Source organism: Patagioenas fasciata, chromosome 17 (assembly GCF_037038585.1).
Source record: "Patagioenas fasciata isolate bPatFas1 chromosome 17, bPatFas1.hap1, whole genome shotgun sequence".
NCBI lineage: Eukaryota > Metazoa > Chordata > Aves > Columbiformes > Columbidae > Patagioenas > Patagioenas fasciata.
In genome coordinates this window covers 2,935,275-2,951,236 of record NC_092536.1, presented here as the reverse complement: position 1 = coordinate 2,951,236, position 15,962 = coordinate 2,935,275, and the positions used below count along the sequence as shown (strand labels likewise).

Below are 15,962 nucleotides of genomic sequence, written 5' to 3'. Positions count from 1 at the left end.
TCTTCCTTGCTTACCTCTCTGGGTTTATGTAACCAAAGCAACCCCTGTTGTTCCCCAACAGAATCAGGACGGCCCCGGGTGTGAAGATCGTGGACATCCGAGTCAGCGACGCGGACCAGTGGGGGGTTCAGGAGGAGACGGACAGCGCGAGGACCAGCGCCACCATCACCTGCGTGCACAACGACCCCGGCGCCGAGAGCAGGTGAGCGCCAAGCGCCCGGTGCGTTACCCCTTGCGAAAACGCTTCGTTGATTAGGCGTATTGCTCTTTTGATAGCAGCATTTATGCCTCCTCAGCCTCCTTGGAAACGCAATAGGGGATCTGATCCTTTGGTTTCATTTCTGAGCTTTGGAAGTAGATGATGGAATTAAACTGGAGGCAACCAACTAGTCCTGGTTCATATTTGCTTTTCATGCACCTTCAGGGCAGGAGGGGAATCCCTGCTGCCAAAAAGCCAACAGAAAGAAGTGGATTAAAATAGAGAAATAGGAAGAATAATTGAAAGCAATACAGGACAATGCTGTCTTCTTTATTTGAAAAGCTATTAAAGTAATAACTATTAAACGTTATTCATTACTGCTGCGAAACACCTATGAGTGTCTATGAACTGTCTTGTGAATGCTGTATATGTTTGTTATCGTAATGCTCCCACAAGCTATATTGAAGGTAATGAGAAATTTATGTTGTTAGTCAGAATTATGTATTTTACAATATAAGCCATTTCCCTCCATTATCATGCAGTTACTCTACACTTAAAGTACACTGTGCATAAATGTAGCTTGGAATTGTATCATAATTAAGAAATCACAAAACTTTATGTGAAAATTTTTATTTGAGGAGGCTTTTTAATCCATCTTTTTCTGAAAGCTCCTGTAAGGGAGAAAATGGTTGTTAGTAATTGTTTAGACCTAGGAAGATTGTTCCAGAGGTTTTGAGTGCAAAGAGAGTTCCTACTCTAGTTTCCAAAACTGCTTTTGAGGAACAAATGAATCCCATCTAGTTCTGGGTACCTGCAGTACAAGTGTGGAGGTGAAAGCTGTTTATTCGTCCATGGGTTTGCTTTTTAGCAATAGGGGAATTAGGCACAGGGAAATTAGACATTTGCATTGAGAACGCATGAAGTGAGGGGAGGTGGTTCCCCACTCAGCCTCCTTGGTCAAGTCAAGTGCTACAGAGCTTTCTGGCACAAAACACCAGGCAAACCTTTCAGTTCATTAACTGTTTCATTCAATTCTTCCTCATTTAAAATAAATAAATAAAAAACGTTGTGGGGAGTCCCTCTCCTTTGCTAAACGCATTTGTTCAAGTTGCAATTCTGAGGTTGTGATGTAGGAAATTCAAGGCACCTTCCGTCATTAATTTGCTGGGATTTCATGGGCTACTGTACTGATAAATCAAAGCTCTGGCAGCTGGTTTAGGTGCTGTATGCTTTGTATCCAAATCCTTCAGCTTTTGGCAAGGTTTCCCACTTCTTCCAAAAGCTGTTGAAGAACCAGAGCGTCCCTTTGGTGTGGGGAGAGCTCGGCCAGCAGCGATGCTGGCTCGGGGGATCCATCGCGCTCGTTCTGGAGCTGCACGATGGCTCATGGTGGCTCCAGCAGGGAAATCTCAACCGGCTGGTGTGGGCGGTTGTGCGGGATTTGCTGAATGCTGTAGTCAGGCTTTTTGCGACAACAACCGCGACCTCTGTTCTGTTCAGAGCAAAGTGGAAAGCCATCAATTTTAGAGTGAAATGCTGAGGTGAAAGGAAAACTTTAAGATCATTGAGTGTTACAGTGGAATCTCTCTATTGAAATGAAACAACTGTTTTTAAAATTAGGCAAAAATATAAGATGAACACTGAAACTCATTGCCTTGTACGAGGTTTCACTAATCCATGAAATTATACCTGTCACAGTAACTTAGTTTTTATTAAAACTGATTTTTGCTTTGTGTTGGACTGTTAAATTGCACAAAAGCAACGAATCTCAAGTTAATTAATACTTTGACCCTTTCCTTTGTGAGATTAGTTTAATATTTTTGGATTAATTAAAGTATGCAAATAGAAACTGCTGAAAGATCATTTCCAGATTTGCAAATATTGTAGTGCTTAGAGTAAATATTTAACTTTGATCTTTACTTTAATTTGCCTTTTTGGTCATACTGCTGGCCCTCTTGTTTCTTTTGAAGAACGTTAAGTGCCTATGTGGGGGTTCTGCTGCTTCATTTAAATGAGCAGAGGCATGAACTTGCTTCTGTTAAGGTCAACGTGGCAAAAACTGTCACTAAACCCGATTCATCTGTTCCTCATTTTAGTAATTCAAGGAGCTTTGTTAAAGGCATGTTATGCGTGAGAGTACAGGATCAATCTCTTTCATTGCAGAGGAGAAACTATTAGTAAACAGAATTACATCTGCCTCGGGGGAGACGGTTTTTCCTCTTTGGAAGTAATTTCACTTGTGCTGGGCGATGCTCTGGTAGCAAAGCCGGGGCTGAGCCTCAGAGCCCAGGCAGTTTTCTCTGCAGAAGAGCCGCCGAGTTTGCTGTGGTTTTGCACCCTTCCTTGGGCTTTCCGTGCAAGCGAGAAACTCCAGCAAGTCAGAGCTGCGCTTGCTGCAATCTCCACCTCTCCTCGTTGCCCTCAGCTCAGAGAGAGCCCTGTTCTCCATCGCCCTGCACTTCGCTCGCTCTTTCTCCCCCAGTGTGCAGCTCTGATAAGAGCCACCGACAGGCACTGCTTGCAAGGAGAGCGGTGGCTTTGGACTGTGACACGTTGGTAATCCAGAGCGCGTTCCTTTCAGCCGGCGTTATCGGCTGGAGCCTTTTCAAATTTGCTTACTTTCCTAATCTTTCTCCTTCTCCCCTCTGCAGTGTTATCTTTATCGTGAGCTTTTCATCTCCATTTCTCACATTTCCCTACGCAAATTGAGTGTTCATTAAAATGCTTTAAATTAAGACCTTTCCTCCTTTCATGCAGAGTGCATCATGCCTTGTCTGTGCATTGCTTAAAAAAAACTCCTTATCGCAACGTTTCAGGCAGTTTACATTATATTCCATTAAAAATCCATTTTGTCCAAGGTTGTCACAATTCATAGATTAAAGCTTTCCAGCGTGTGTTTTGTTAGGAATACATTCATAAATTCACCTCTTTAGTAGTCCTATAAGCTTGTATTTCAAACCTCTTTTTGATAATGTAGTTGAACAAAGAGCGCAAAAAGAAGAGACTTCCTTTAAATATACATACACGAGTATATATACACACATCTATTCTGGTCTGTGTGGAGTCGTGCTTTGCCCTTATTGCTGCCATCACAAAGGACTTTTTTGGTAGCCCATTGAGTGAGATTGATTGTTGTCATCTGCATTTATTCTCCCTCCCTATTCTCTCCTTGGGGCAGAGCTCTGTGCGTCTCATTTTGGTCAGGTTAGTTGCAGCAGTGATGTGCTTTGTTTCAAAAGACACGGTTTCTACTCGGAGCACCAATACTTCTGCATTCGGCCTGTGGCTGGGACCCAGCATGGCCCTTCCGTAGGAGAGGGTCTGTATGGATTTGTGCCTTGAGCACACCTGGCAAGGAACGGAGCGCGTCAGGGCTGGAGGGCTCAGATAAAAATCGAGTGCCCTCAGCCTCCCATGCAGAATAGCTGTGTTTGTGAAGGACGGGAATCTTAAACTGTGATGGAGGGCTATATGTTGAATTATTGCAAAAAATGCGCTGGAAAGACAAGGCCAAAATTTGCAAGACTACCAGACACAAATCCTTGATACTTTCCAGAAAACTGATCCTATTTTTGTGAAGACCACACAGGCTTTTTTCCACTGTGTTTACCAAAAGGCGGATTGACCCTTGCAGTTCTTCTGTCCTTTGCAGCTCAATGTTCTCTGGAAGCATCTCAGAACACGCCACAAATTAGGCTGCAGCAGGACTAGGGCAAGAGGGCTCGAGAAGATGCCCTGAGAGCACAACCCCTCTTTGGCAAGCTACAATCCCTCATAACTCGGCGCTGATATCCAGAGAAATGGGGTTTCAGGAATTATGCCAGAGTGACGTAGCATTTTGTAGGATTAGGTTATTTCACGTCATTGGCGAGCAGGAACTGAGTTTCTGTGGTCTCATTTGAAAGACCCCGCACTCCAGTGTATTTCAAAGTGTCCTTGCTGGAAAGCTGAACAAAAACTGAAATGTGACCTGGCCTGTGGTTCAGGAGCGACAAGATGGCACAGACACAAACACTTAGGTCAGATGGCTGCAACTCTGCTTTGAAACGGCCTGCACGAACAGATCCATCTCCTCACTCAGGAAAACTGTCATTAAATTGTATTGGATTATTACCAGGTGAGGAGAGTCTTATCCTCTGACAAACTAATACTTTTATCCGAAAGGTTCTATTTATGCTAACTAGCAAAGTTGAGGAAATTGATTTTACCTGCAGTGCTGAGTATCGTGGTATTGAGACCAAACTGGTTCTTCTCGCTTACAGAGTATTTTATCTCCATGTCTCTAATACAGCTTCCACGTCTCAGAATATCTATCGCTGTATAAATTAAACTTGCATGAGAGAGACTCAGAATGCAGGAGTAGGGAGGGTGAGATCTTCAGGGGGATTTTTTTTGCGTGTCCTCAGAAGTATTTATTCTGTTGCCTAGAAATTCAGATATATTTATTTATTTTAATTGATGCAGACCAGCTCGGCTGTCTGACATTTGACATTATCTATCTTTAAACTTCAATAAAAATGAAGGTTCTATACTGATCATTCAGTTTCTTTATCGTTTTAAGAGGTGTTCATAGAATTCAAGAAATTGAAATTACTTTATAAAATTATAGTGTGTATAAAAATATATATTTATAAGAGGAAAAGCAGTTATTTCATGTATTTATAGATATGCAAATAGACCCTCCTATTTTGAAATAATTCACTTCTTTTTCTGTGCTTGGGAACACCCTTTGAACCAGAAATATCACTCAAAAGGAAGATGTAAAGTCGGCTGCCAGTTAAGATATGTGCATACATTTATTTAAAGTAAATATGTGTTGTTGGAGCTGATGATCAACTGAGTGAAGATATTGCTTCGTTTTTAAAGCTGTGGGTCTGTCTCATAAACAGGAGCTGAGGTTCTCTCCTCTCTGACAGTTTGAGGCTCTTATCCCTTCTACCGCGGGGAAATACCGGTTTCCCAAATCCTATTCCAGTTCCCGCTTTGCCGAGGGCACTAAGCAAAGGCTCCACCTGGAAGCTGCCTGGGTGCGATGAGGCTTTTCTGGCTGTACTCAGCAGGGGCTCTGCCAGATTTAGGATCTCTCACAGCTTTGTGGAGGTGTTTCTGCACTGAATGCACCATCACTCTGCTCCAGAATGACATACTCGGGTGCTGTGTTGCCTCCAAGCTCGTATGCCATCAAGAAATGTCATTGTGGTGCAGAGATTCCCTCTGTCTGCAAAAGAACCCGCTGCGGTCCCGGTTGTTGGAGCTGATTTACTGCAGTGACTTGGCCCGAGGACGCGGCTCGGTCGTGTCTGCAGTGTCGGTGCAGCACAGGGTGTGCTGAAGCTCGAACGAGGAGCTTGGTGCCTTCTGTAGGATAAATAAGCCGATAAAGATGGGCGGTTGCAGCCTGCCATAGCACACAGCAGTGTGCTGTTAACCACGCCGGGGCGGTGAAACACTTTCTGATGGCGTTTATTGCCAAAGGAACTTGCTTGGCCCCAGGACACTGAGCATGTAAAGTGCCATCAGCAACAGCAGTTGGCTGACAGAAGATCAATGGCATGTGTTGCTTTACACAAAAGCGCAGTAACTCGTACAGCCAGCCAGCCTGGCTCTGTCTTCTTTTAGGCCCATGCACAGGCAGGGAGCTGGGTGTCATGGAGTTCACGTAGTACTGAAGTGAGTGACTAAGAGGAGCAGAGGGAGCAAAGAGACACAAGGAGATGTGTAAAGCAGACTGGGCAGAGTAGAGAAGAGCTGAAGAAGAAAAACTGGGGAGATGGGGAAGGGAAATGTGACCCCTGCCAGCCCGGTCTGATGTAGGTGGAGTAACCAGGCTGCCTTAGGACCTCTTTCCACCATGAAAGCCAGACTTGAGCTACTTTGAAAAGGAAGGTTTTGAATTAAAAATATGAGGGAAGAAGTCCTAGATTATGTGTTGGAGTGTACTGGATTGGGTGTTTCCCACCTATTCTTATGCACTTGCTGCTTTCCTTAGGTCAGAGGTGTCACAGGCACAGAAACGTGCTTTGAATGTAGAGCGTGCGTGGCCTATAGATCCTGCAGCGGTTTGTTCTCTGGCCTTTGGCCAGACCCCAAGACAGCACTGTCTCTTGAGCCATTGAGGAAGAGGATTTTATCTTTAATGCACCAGTTTTAAGGTTGTGACCTCTATTATGAGTGATGGAGTCTGCTCTGCTTTGTGTAAAGAGTATTCCAGTGAGAAGCATCCACACGCATTTTTCAAACGTGAATGACTCAATAGAGTCACAAAGAAAACCAGAGTTATAAGAACGTTAACTAACCCTCATTCTTTACATGTATGCCTTTTTGTACCAAAGAACCCAAGCCTGCTTGGAAATGCTTCTGTAAGATAAAAGCGCTGACAGCGCAGTAGCTTAGAGAGGACATAAAAATTAATAGACAAATTAACAGCGGTAGGAGGGACAACTTTGTAGAAAGCTGTGGTTTTAGGATCAAATAGAAAAGTATCATTTCTGACGGGATTTTTCTTTTTTCCTTCATTCAAGGCCGGGAACAATGAACTTGTCTGTCTGTCCATCTCCTGTTGGGAGCCTAATAACCTGGTAACCACATGAATTCTCTCCTGGCCGGCCAGCTTTATCGGACGGCTGTTTCTTCCTTAGGTTCGCTAATGCGCTGGTAAAGACTCCAGTAGAGATGGGTCAGAGGGATCACTGACTGGTTGTCCAGGTAATTGCTGTCTGACCCCAGTTCTCCTATCCAAGAAGGTGATGACTTAGTGACTCTTCTTATTCCGTCCTTGCTGTGCTGCTGTGGTACCTTTATTATGACCCAAGGATATATTTTTGAACAAATATACCTCTTGTAGTTGGAAAAACCTGTTGTGCAGTGCGGCAGGGAACCCCAGCAAAGTAAATATACTGTGTCGTGAAACTTTGGAAAATGAGGAATGTCTTGTTGGAAGAACTTTATAGTATTCACTTGTATTCAGTGGAATGAGGTGATATAATATACAGAGGCATGAAAATGAATTAGAAAATCAATGTTTGATAAAGATCTCTTAGCTTACCAAGCAAGTAGAAAGCTTTGTGTAAATCCAGAAAACTACAGAGAAGATTCCTTCTGACAGCATTTGTTTAATTGGCATACAGTAAATGCAAAAAATACTTTAAAATCTTTTAAAAGTTGCGTCTTGTTTAGAAGGTAAAATAGCTGTGATTGCATACTGTGTTTGTACCGGGTAGGTATGATGTTATATGAGAAGCTTCAGACTTGAGCTATGTGCTCAAGTGAGCAAGGACCTGAGTGGGGTCCACAGAACCTGATCCAAAGGCTATTCTGAGTGATATTTCTTCTGAAAGATGAGCCAAGTCATTCTGAAATGAGTCTTGTTTTTTAATTTGACCTAATTAGCTTCATTTTCGGTATATCATTCCTAGATGTGAATCTTAATATTGATGTAACAGTTGGGAAAGTTTAATTTCAGGGTAGGGTAGTCTGCATAATTAAGACTGCAAGAATATAGCGGGGAGGCTGGGAGCAAATTTCAAATGCATGCTGCTGAGTGAATGACTGTTCAGATCGTTATTCATCCATTGGTGCTTGCTTGCATTTTCTGTAGCGGATGCCAAAGGGAATGATGACATATTCAAGAGTCAATGGGCTTCTCTGAGCCTCTGCTGGTTTAGTGTCTGTTATTTGCTATGCGCTGCGTTTTAATAGCCATGTGGATGATTGCGGGTGAGCTGCCATAGGAGGTGCAGGACAAAAATCTGTACGATTCTGGAAGATTTCTATAGGTGTACAGAGATATGCGTGCACATTCCAGCCGTGCTTCACTGAGACCGTAAGACCTGAGGGATAAAGCCCAAGTAAGCGTGGCTGCTGAAGCATTGCGCTCATAACAGATGTCCCGGCCCAAGGAACAAAAGTGAATGTGTGTTGGATTTCGAGTTCTCTTTCTATAATTTAGTCACTTTTTTCCTCCCTTGTTAACTTAGATATGAAGAAACCTTTTCTTAGGTGTATGCTGATCGAAATATCCAGGAAACACAATTCTTAGTCACAGTTAACCTTACAAACGTGAGCTCTGCGCACATTTAGGTATCTGTGCAGCACCATTAGATATGTAACATCACCTTACTGATGGGAGTTTCAGTGCCTTACAGAGATGACAGAAGGAGGGAGAAGAGATGATTGAAAGCATTAAGCCACAAAAGCATTACCTGATTCTTCTGTAAAGGTTGTACTTCTATAATTCAATTTTAAACTTAAGTCTAACTTTGGAAAAGCACCTATATGAAGGGTGCCACTTAAGTATGTACTTCGTTTTAAGTACCTACCTTGGTTCTGTTGATACCAGGTGTAATGATAAGGGACTCAGAGTCAGCAATTAGAGGCAGCAACATGCAGAAAATGTAGATCTTGAGGGTAAGCCATGTTCTATATAATGAGAGATATTAGTTGTCACACCTGAAAATATTGTGAAAATCAGAAACTGAAATCTTCCGTAGCGCAGAAACCTTTCCGAGTGTGGTGGAAGTGTTGCTAAGGAGTTTAATTTTGGCAGCTGCACACAGAGATTTAAGTGCCATAATTGGATTGTTCTTGGATATAATAGGTCTGGAAAAGATTACTGAATGAACACGAAATCAGGGAGCTGGTATTTGAGCTATGTTTAATTCCCACTTTTAGCAATTTCTGAGTTTGACTTGTAGTGGAACCTATAGCGCACATTTGAATTCTGTTCAAGATGTGTTGACTTGCTTACTTAACAGCCACTGTATTAAAGTCCAAAAGCTAACAACACATTTCTTAGGCATTCAGCCAAAATTTAAACTTCTTTTATTGTTAGGAGGTGCTGTTGCTAGACAGGCAAATATGAAGTTTGTAACTTGGATTTATTTGAATCCTCTGTGCCAAATACATTATAAAACATCCCAGTATTAACTTTGCATAAATTATTTTTGCCTTAGTTAGCATTTTCACTCATTTTGCCATTGATATTCATCACCTTTGTTTGTAACTTTAAAAGTTACAAACTCTTGTAAAGTAAAAAGTGAAAATTGGCTGATGCTTCTGTTAATGTCAGCATATGATTTTTGTTCATTTCTTTTAAACCTCACTGTTTCCTTGAGAAGAATCATTGCATGCTCATTAGTGTAATGAATCTGTAAACTGAGATTTGGGCACTTTTGCAAGTTCCCTGGTCCTTAGGGCTGTCTGGAGGGACATGTGGAGGTTGAACCACTCCAGAGGCAGCTCGGGCCAAAGGTAAAATTGGGCCTTCCAGGGAGCACCGATAATTAGGAAAGCTCTGTCAGAGAAGGGAGAATCCTGGGGAGCACATTTGACCATTGTAGCTTTCCTGTTGGACGGAACATCTTCCATCACGACCGCTTACCAGCTCAGCTCGCTTGACCTGTAGCAGAAGAAGAATGATGCCCCCCTTGGCACCTGTCTGGAAATGTAGGCCACCAGTTTATAATAAACTTTGGACATACATATTGCCTTTGGAAACTTGCTCACAGGTACTTGAAAGCCAGCTGAGTTTGTTCTGTATGGTCTGGTCTATGTGGATTTCCCCAGGCTGAGGGGGTTGCTGTGAAATATTGCAGTCATTAAGGTGAATCACTAAACCTTCAGTAAAAAGCTCTCCTTAAAACTGCCAATAGCTTGATCTCACAAAACTTCGTGGGTTTTATCGGTATAATTAATGGGGAAGTTTTGATCCTTCAGAAGTTCTTGGACTCACTGTGTTCAAAAGCTCGGCAAGACCTGGCACTTAAGAGTCTCCTGAAGGGCTTTGTTGTTGGGGGTTGCCCTTCTGCATGTGTCATCTCAGTGCTGCACGTTTTGGTTCTTCTTGCCCTGTGCCTGGATAGTCGGCCGCCCTGAGCCGAGGGCAGGGGAACACGGATCCTCCTGATGGTTTGCCGAGAAAGTTTGCACCTGACGATCCTTCTGGTTCCTTCCAACCTGGGATTGCAGGATTCTGTATGTGCTGAGGTTGAGCCAGACCAACAGCACTAAACTCTTTGTGATACTGTATTTCGAAGTGATGAAATTGAGACTGCTGGGCTCTCCCAAGCAAAGAAGGCGGCTGCTTTGCCTCACCCACGTGCTTAACACATTTGATGTCTTTAGCCAAGGGAGCGCTCTGCGTTGCACAATCGAAAAGAGTTATTTGGTCTTTTCTCTTCGGAGTTTCCAGTGCAGAGATTTAATTCTAGAAGTTATTGACCTCAGCAGCGAGTGGATAGTTGGAGGTATTTGGAGATACAAGTTCCTATTTTTGCTCTCCCTCTGGTTTTCTAAATCTGTGGCTGACGTATCTTTTTGGTAGACGACCACCCTTCTTAATGGTGTACCATTTAATTTCTCTAGTGACAAGAGGAAGAAATAAGTTATTCCTCTTTTTAAAAAGAGTGATTTAAGTAGGGAATAATGAATGCAAAATGCTGTCATTAAAAATCAGTGGGTAAGCTGATGTATCATCTGTCGTTCTCAAGCCCTACCATAAAGAAAAAGTAAATAATATTTAAAAAAAAAAAGGTAATGATGAGTATGGAACATGTTGACTGTGAATGCCTCAATAATTAAAACTGTTATTTAATCAGGGAACAACACCTTGCGACTCCCTGCTGACCATACATTGTAGGAGAAAATTATTTCTTTCAGGAGCCTTCAAAAAAGGGAAGGAGAGATGGGGTATTTTTGTCTTCTCTGTATTTCATCGCTGCTGTTGTGGCAGGTATTAATTCTATACAGTAGCAGTACACTGCCGTGAAGTCGGGTTTGCCACAGTATATACTCAGCTGGTTTAGATGCCTGGGTCTGACCTGCCCCTGTTGTGCAATCAAAGTGCCTTTCTCTGCACAGAACATACAGGGAGGCGACTGGGCCAGCTCAGGTACATCTAAATTCAATAAATATTAAATGAAGTGAGGTTAATCCAAGCCTTTATTTCTTGGAAACTTTTTGCTTCTCTTTTGATACCATTAAGGAGTTCATCGTTTGTGGAATTCCAGACTCTTATCTGGGATAAAACAGCTTTCACCTTGGTGCAAGATATGGCATAGCTGAGTGATAGCCCTTGGCAATATTGACTCTGTTTTGCTGAGTGTTATCCTTATTAACTGACCCCAAGCTGCTGAAAATGCATTTATGGGCTTCTTTCTGTTGTTTCTATGTTAGCTTAGTGCTGGTGTAATGATGGAGAAGTAGTGACTCAGGTAGTTCGTGGGTAAGAGGCTGGTTTTCCTACATAGCAGGTGATGAATGCCCTCACCCCTGGGCCACTGGGGACATGGATCTTAGAATCCTGCAGTTTTCAGAAAGATGAGATTTTTATCTCAAGTGAAAAGAATATTTCTCTTTTTTTAAGAAAAGCTGTTTCCATCCTTATTCTCCTTTTCTCTTCTGACATATACTGAACATTTTCATTTGATTACCAGTTGTCATTGTATTAACATTGCTTATGAACTGTGTGCTAATCAATACTACAGGATTCCCTCTCTGGCATCTGTGTTCGGCGCTGGGTGCACGTGTAGGGCTCTGTCTTCAGAAGGTCCCGGCAGACTCGTGCTTGGTTCAGGGCCAGGTTTCCGAGAGCTCGTTACGGAGCCTCAGCTCAACTTCACGAAGCCACAGAGCAGCTGTCTGCTCTGGTTCATATGCCTGTATTTAGGTTTTTCAAATGGGGCGCTCATCTCCTCTGCAATGTGACCAGGAATCTAGATATTCAATGGAGAGTTTTTAGGAGTTCAGTACCATTAAAAACTTGGCAGTTATTTGCTGGCGTTGAAATAGGACCTGACTGTCCCAGGCCAGCGTCTGATTTAGCCAGATATAAGTGCTCTGTTCTTCACTATACACCCTAAACATCTATTTTGCTCATTCGTTACAAGGAGGCAGGGAATGAGAAGTTCAAGCCCTCATCACAGTGTATTCTCCATCCCACAAAAACGTATCTATCGACTGTGTTCAAAGCTTGTGAAATGACGCTGTCATCCTCTTGTTTTGTGGGGGTGGCAGCAGAAGAGGTCAAATGAAGGGCTGCTCCCCTCCCCAATCCACTATTAACTCAGCTTTTCCACTTACTCATGTTTTACACGTATTGTTGCCCCGAGCCAAGTAAACATAACCGTGTTCTGAAAAGACTACGGCGGAAGGAAAAACCGTCAAATATGCTCTTAGAAGCCAAAAATACCAGCAGATTTCAGTTGACTTGGAGATGCCCAGGTATTTGTACCTTTATTCTTTCCACAACTGTTTAAAAACACTGTTGGGTGCCATTCTTTGTGTTTTACAGAATGATTTCTCTGATATATACATATATATATATATTTTTATATTTTTTCCCCCAAATGTGTAGTAACAATAAGTATCATAAGGAGCTGAGAACTGGGTGGGTGGGAACAGGATTTCTTTCAACCAGCTGAATGGAACAAGAGGTTGATCACCTGCAGTGGGACAATTTGTGCTTTTGCCTCTTGTGATCCAGCGCATTCCTGAAGCTTTTGGGGTGGCGTCGGTTAGCCCTGAAGTTTCACTTTTCTGATGAGGGGGTGTCTGCTGGACTTCTCCCCCCGGCTCTTCCTCCGCCCCAGGCTGCGGTGTACGAGCTGTAATTCTCTTTCAGCCGTGATTATACAGCAGTGCGCTGCACACCGTGAGCGGCACTTCTGCGTTCCTGCTGTGAGCAGTTGGTTAGATTCTAGTACCTTTTATTCTATACATACGGAATTGTTTAGAACAAAGCACAGGAACACACAAAAGCCCCGGTTTATTGTTTATTCTCTTTTTTCCCCCACTAATACCTCACGCTTAAATACAAAACTAAAATGTTTTTTTGGCATGCCTGACCTTCCTTAACTCCATCTGTCCTCCTGCTCCAAATAAAATTCAATTTAGAGGTTCATGTTGACCCTAAATTGTAGGAGAAGCCTGTGACCTAGGTAGAAATGTGAACCTTTAATTGAATTTGGAGCGCTCTCTGACAAAACAAAAACTAACTGCAAGTTTATTTGCAGTCCTGCTTGGTACATTTTTCTTTGTCAGCACAAGCTTTATTCCTCAAAATATATTATTGAATGAAAGCAATAAGCTATTCTTTTATCTGCTAATGCTGATGCCTGTAATCCATCCTGTTCATTTTTCTTTGTATGGTTCTTCCCCAGCTTATGTAGCACAGAAAAAACTCAATAGCTTGAGTCTGATGTACTTTTCTATTCCTGGCAACAGTGTAGGTTGCTGAACCATTATGTGGGAGATGCCTTCTGGAATATGAAGTGTGTGTTGCAGTTGGGATATGGCAGGGTTAGAGCCCGCACTCGGAGGAGCCTTTTAATTAGTTTTTTGGATATTTTCTATAGAGCTGCCAATTAGATTGTCATTTCCTGAGCAGTTTTTGCAAGTGGAAAGTGTTCTTTCCGAGGGTCTCGTGTTACAGGGCTTTCCTTATGTATGTGGTACCGCTTAATTCTGGGAGACAGGAATGAGGTCTGTGGATGGACACTTGTGTTCGCTTCTGGCCAGATGCAAAATGGTACCTGGTATAATGAAGCCCGGACCCTGGCGTTGGCCAAGATTGAATTGTACCCTGATCTATACCTGGTCCTTGGGCAAGTGGTTAAAGTCTTCTGTAGGTATTCAAAATACTACAGAGGAGTGATGTGGGCTCTTTGTGGATTACTGAGCAAAGTTATTTTCAGCTGTAGTTCTGCTTCTTTACCATAAAATACTATGGCAATGCTGGTAACCTTATTGACAGAGGAGTCTTATTAAGTAGTCATGGTGATAATATTGACAAGTCTTACAATTTTTATCATGTCTTTTCAAATATTTACATACTAAGGCACTGACTTCTGGAGTTATGTGATTTTGAAGAAGGATTCCACTTGCATTTACAAGCAAAAGTGAGATTCTGCTTGTTGTGACTGATGAAAAATCTTGAATATTTTGTGAGAATCAAAAGATAAGAAAGCAAAGAAAGAACACTTGAAGACTTTAGGAATGCTAAGGATGAGCTCATGAATGTGCAGGATCTGATACGAGATTTTTGCCCGTTGGTGACACCAGGGAGGGCTCCAGAGCCCCTGCACAAGGAGCCGCTGGGCTGTGTGCCCTGATAAGGAAGGCTGCTCCATTTTCAGTTAACTAGCATCTGAAAACGATCATTTGATTTCCTGTCTTGGCAATTAATGATGGAGCAGACACTGATTTAAAGATGAACTTGGTCAGTCTACTTGTTCATACACCCTGAACAGGAACACTCTAAGTTCTGAGGATCCCTGCGCTGCTAATTAGTATTTCTGTGGTTTCGCTAATCGCTTGAAATGGGAACTTGGCCAAAACTAACAGAAGAGACTTCCAGTACAATAAATTGTTTTAATTTCGTGATCTGATCTTATGCATGGCTCAGTGTTTTTGAAGGCAAGGGTAGAATAAAATCTCATTTTGCATGATAACATATGCAAATCAGAACGTTTTGGTCCCAGATGAAGCTCTGCTTCTATTGACATGGTGCTAGGAAAATGCTATTAAGAATAAAAAGCTACTAAAACTTTATTTTGCTGATAATATTTCATTATTGCTTTGTAAGCTGCCTTATCCATAGGGCAAAATCTGCCAGAGAGATAAGATCCCGTAACTCCTGTTTGCTTGTATCATTCACTTTATGATTTATAGAGTGCCATAGACGTTCATGGCATTTTGCAGACATATAAAAGATTGACATGTTCTTGCCTCAAAGAACTTAAAAATTCCGCAGTTTAGCAGCAGTCAGCAGTTCCTCCTATCCGAATTCTGCTTTTAACGGCACTGTATAAAATCACTATTACACAGCCACCAAATGAAATGGCATTTTATTTTTAGTTACAAATGCGACGTTTTAAAAATGTTTGCAGAAGGTCCTAGAATGTCTCTGTGAAGATGGCTCCATGCTGTGGCCTGAAGACAAAACAAAAATAGTACAAAATAGCCCCCTGTCCCCTGACCGGGACAGATTACCTGAAATGTCCCTATGACTGCCAGTAAGGGCCCCACAAAGCACTGATGGTGGTTGGGATGTTTGTGACATGGGTAAGACTGAGGAGGGAGAGATTCATCGCTCCTTTCACATCAGGAGCCAAACTGTGTCCCTGTGGTAAAGACTCCCAGCTGTTACTGGTTTATGTGAGATCTGAACTGGTGACCGAGCAGTGAAATGCTCCGGATCCCCTTATCAATTTATTGAGTCTCAGGATAGGTGCTGCAGATTCTAGCAAGGGGTTTGGGATGATTTCTGTAGCTCTTACAGAGGTCAGCCAGCTAATTCCTCACAAAGTACCCTGAAAATCTTCCCGTTAAAGTTTAAGGCTCTAGATGAGCAAAATTTTTGATGTGGATAATACTTCTATAACCCCATCTGAAGGAGAATACAGTCACCTGCTCAGCTCTTAATTGCATATAAAACTTTTTCCTACTATTGACTTGAAACAATTGGATGCCATTTTATTACTGGTATTTGGAATCTTACTTTGCTACTTGACACGTCTTTACATTCTGCATTATGTCTTTACAGCAAAATGTTGGTGCAGTACCATCTATATACACGCAATTTTAGGATTTTCAGGCAGTTATATAAAGTAAAATCCTTCTATATCCTTCCCAGGTAATTTAACACAATTACGTATATAAACATAACATTAAAAGCAATTTTCAGAGCCTCATGATTACACTGATTTTGTTTGTCTCACACCTGCATGTACTGACTTAGCATATTCTGTCACTCACAGTAATCTGT

The 15,962-nt window shown here is 42.3% G+C and overlaps 1 protein-coding gene across 3 annotated transcripts in view; it reads left to right on the top strand.

Annotated features, from left to right (window-relative positions):
* TMEM132B (transmembrane protein 132B) overlaps positions 1-15,962 on the top strand; it is a 215,214-nt gene that overhangs the window by 96,107 nt on the left and 103,145 nt on the right. For all 3 annotated transcript variants that reach the window (XM_065851937.2, XM_071815868.1, XM_071815867.1), the window contains one exon: positions 62-202. In XM_065851937.2, coding sequence (XP_065708009.1) covers positions 62-202 — 141 coding nt within the window. The remainder of the gene's footprint in view (positions 1-61; positions 203-15,962) is intronic.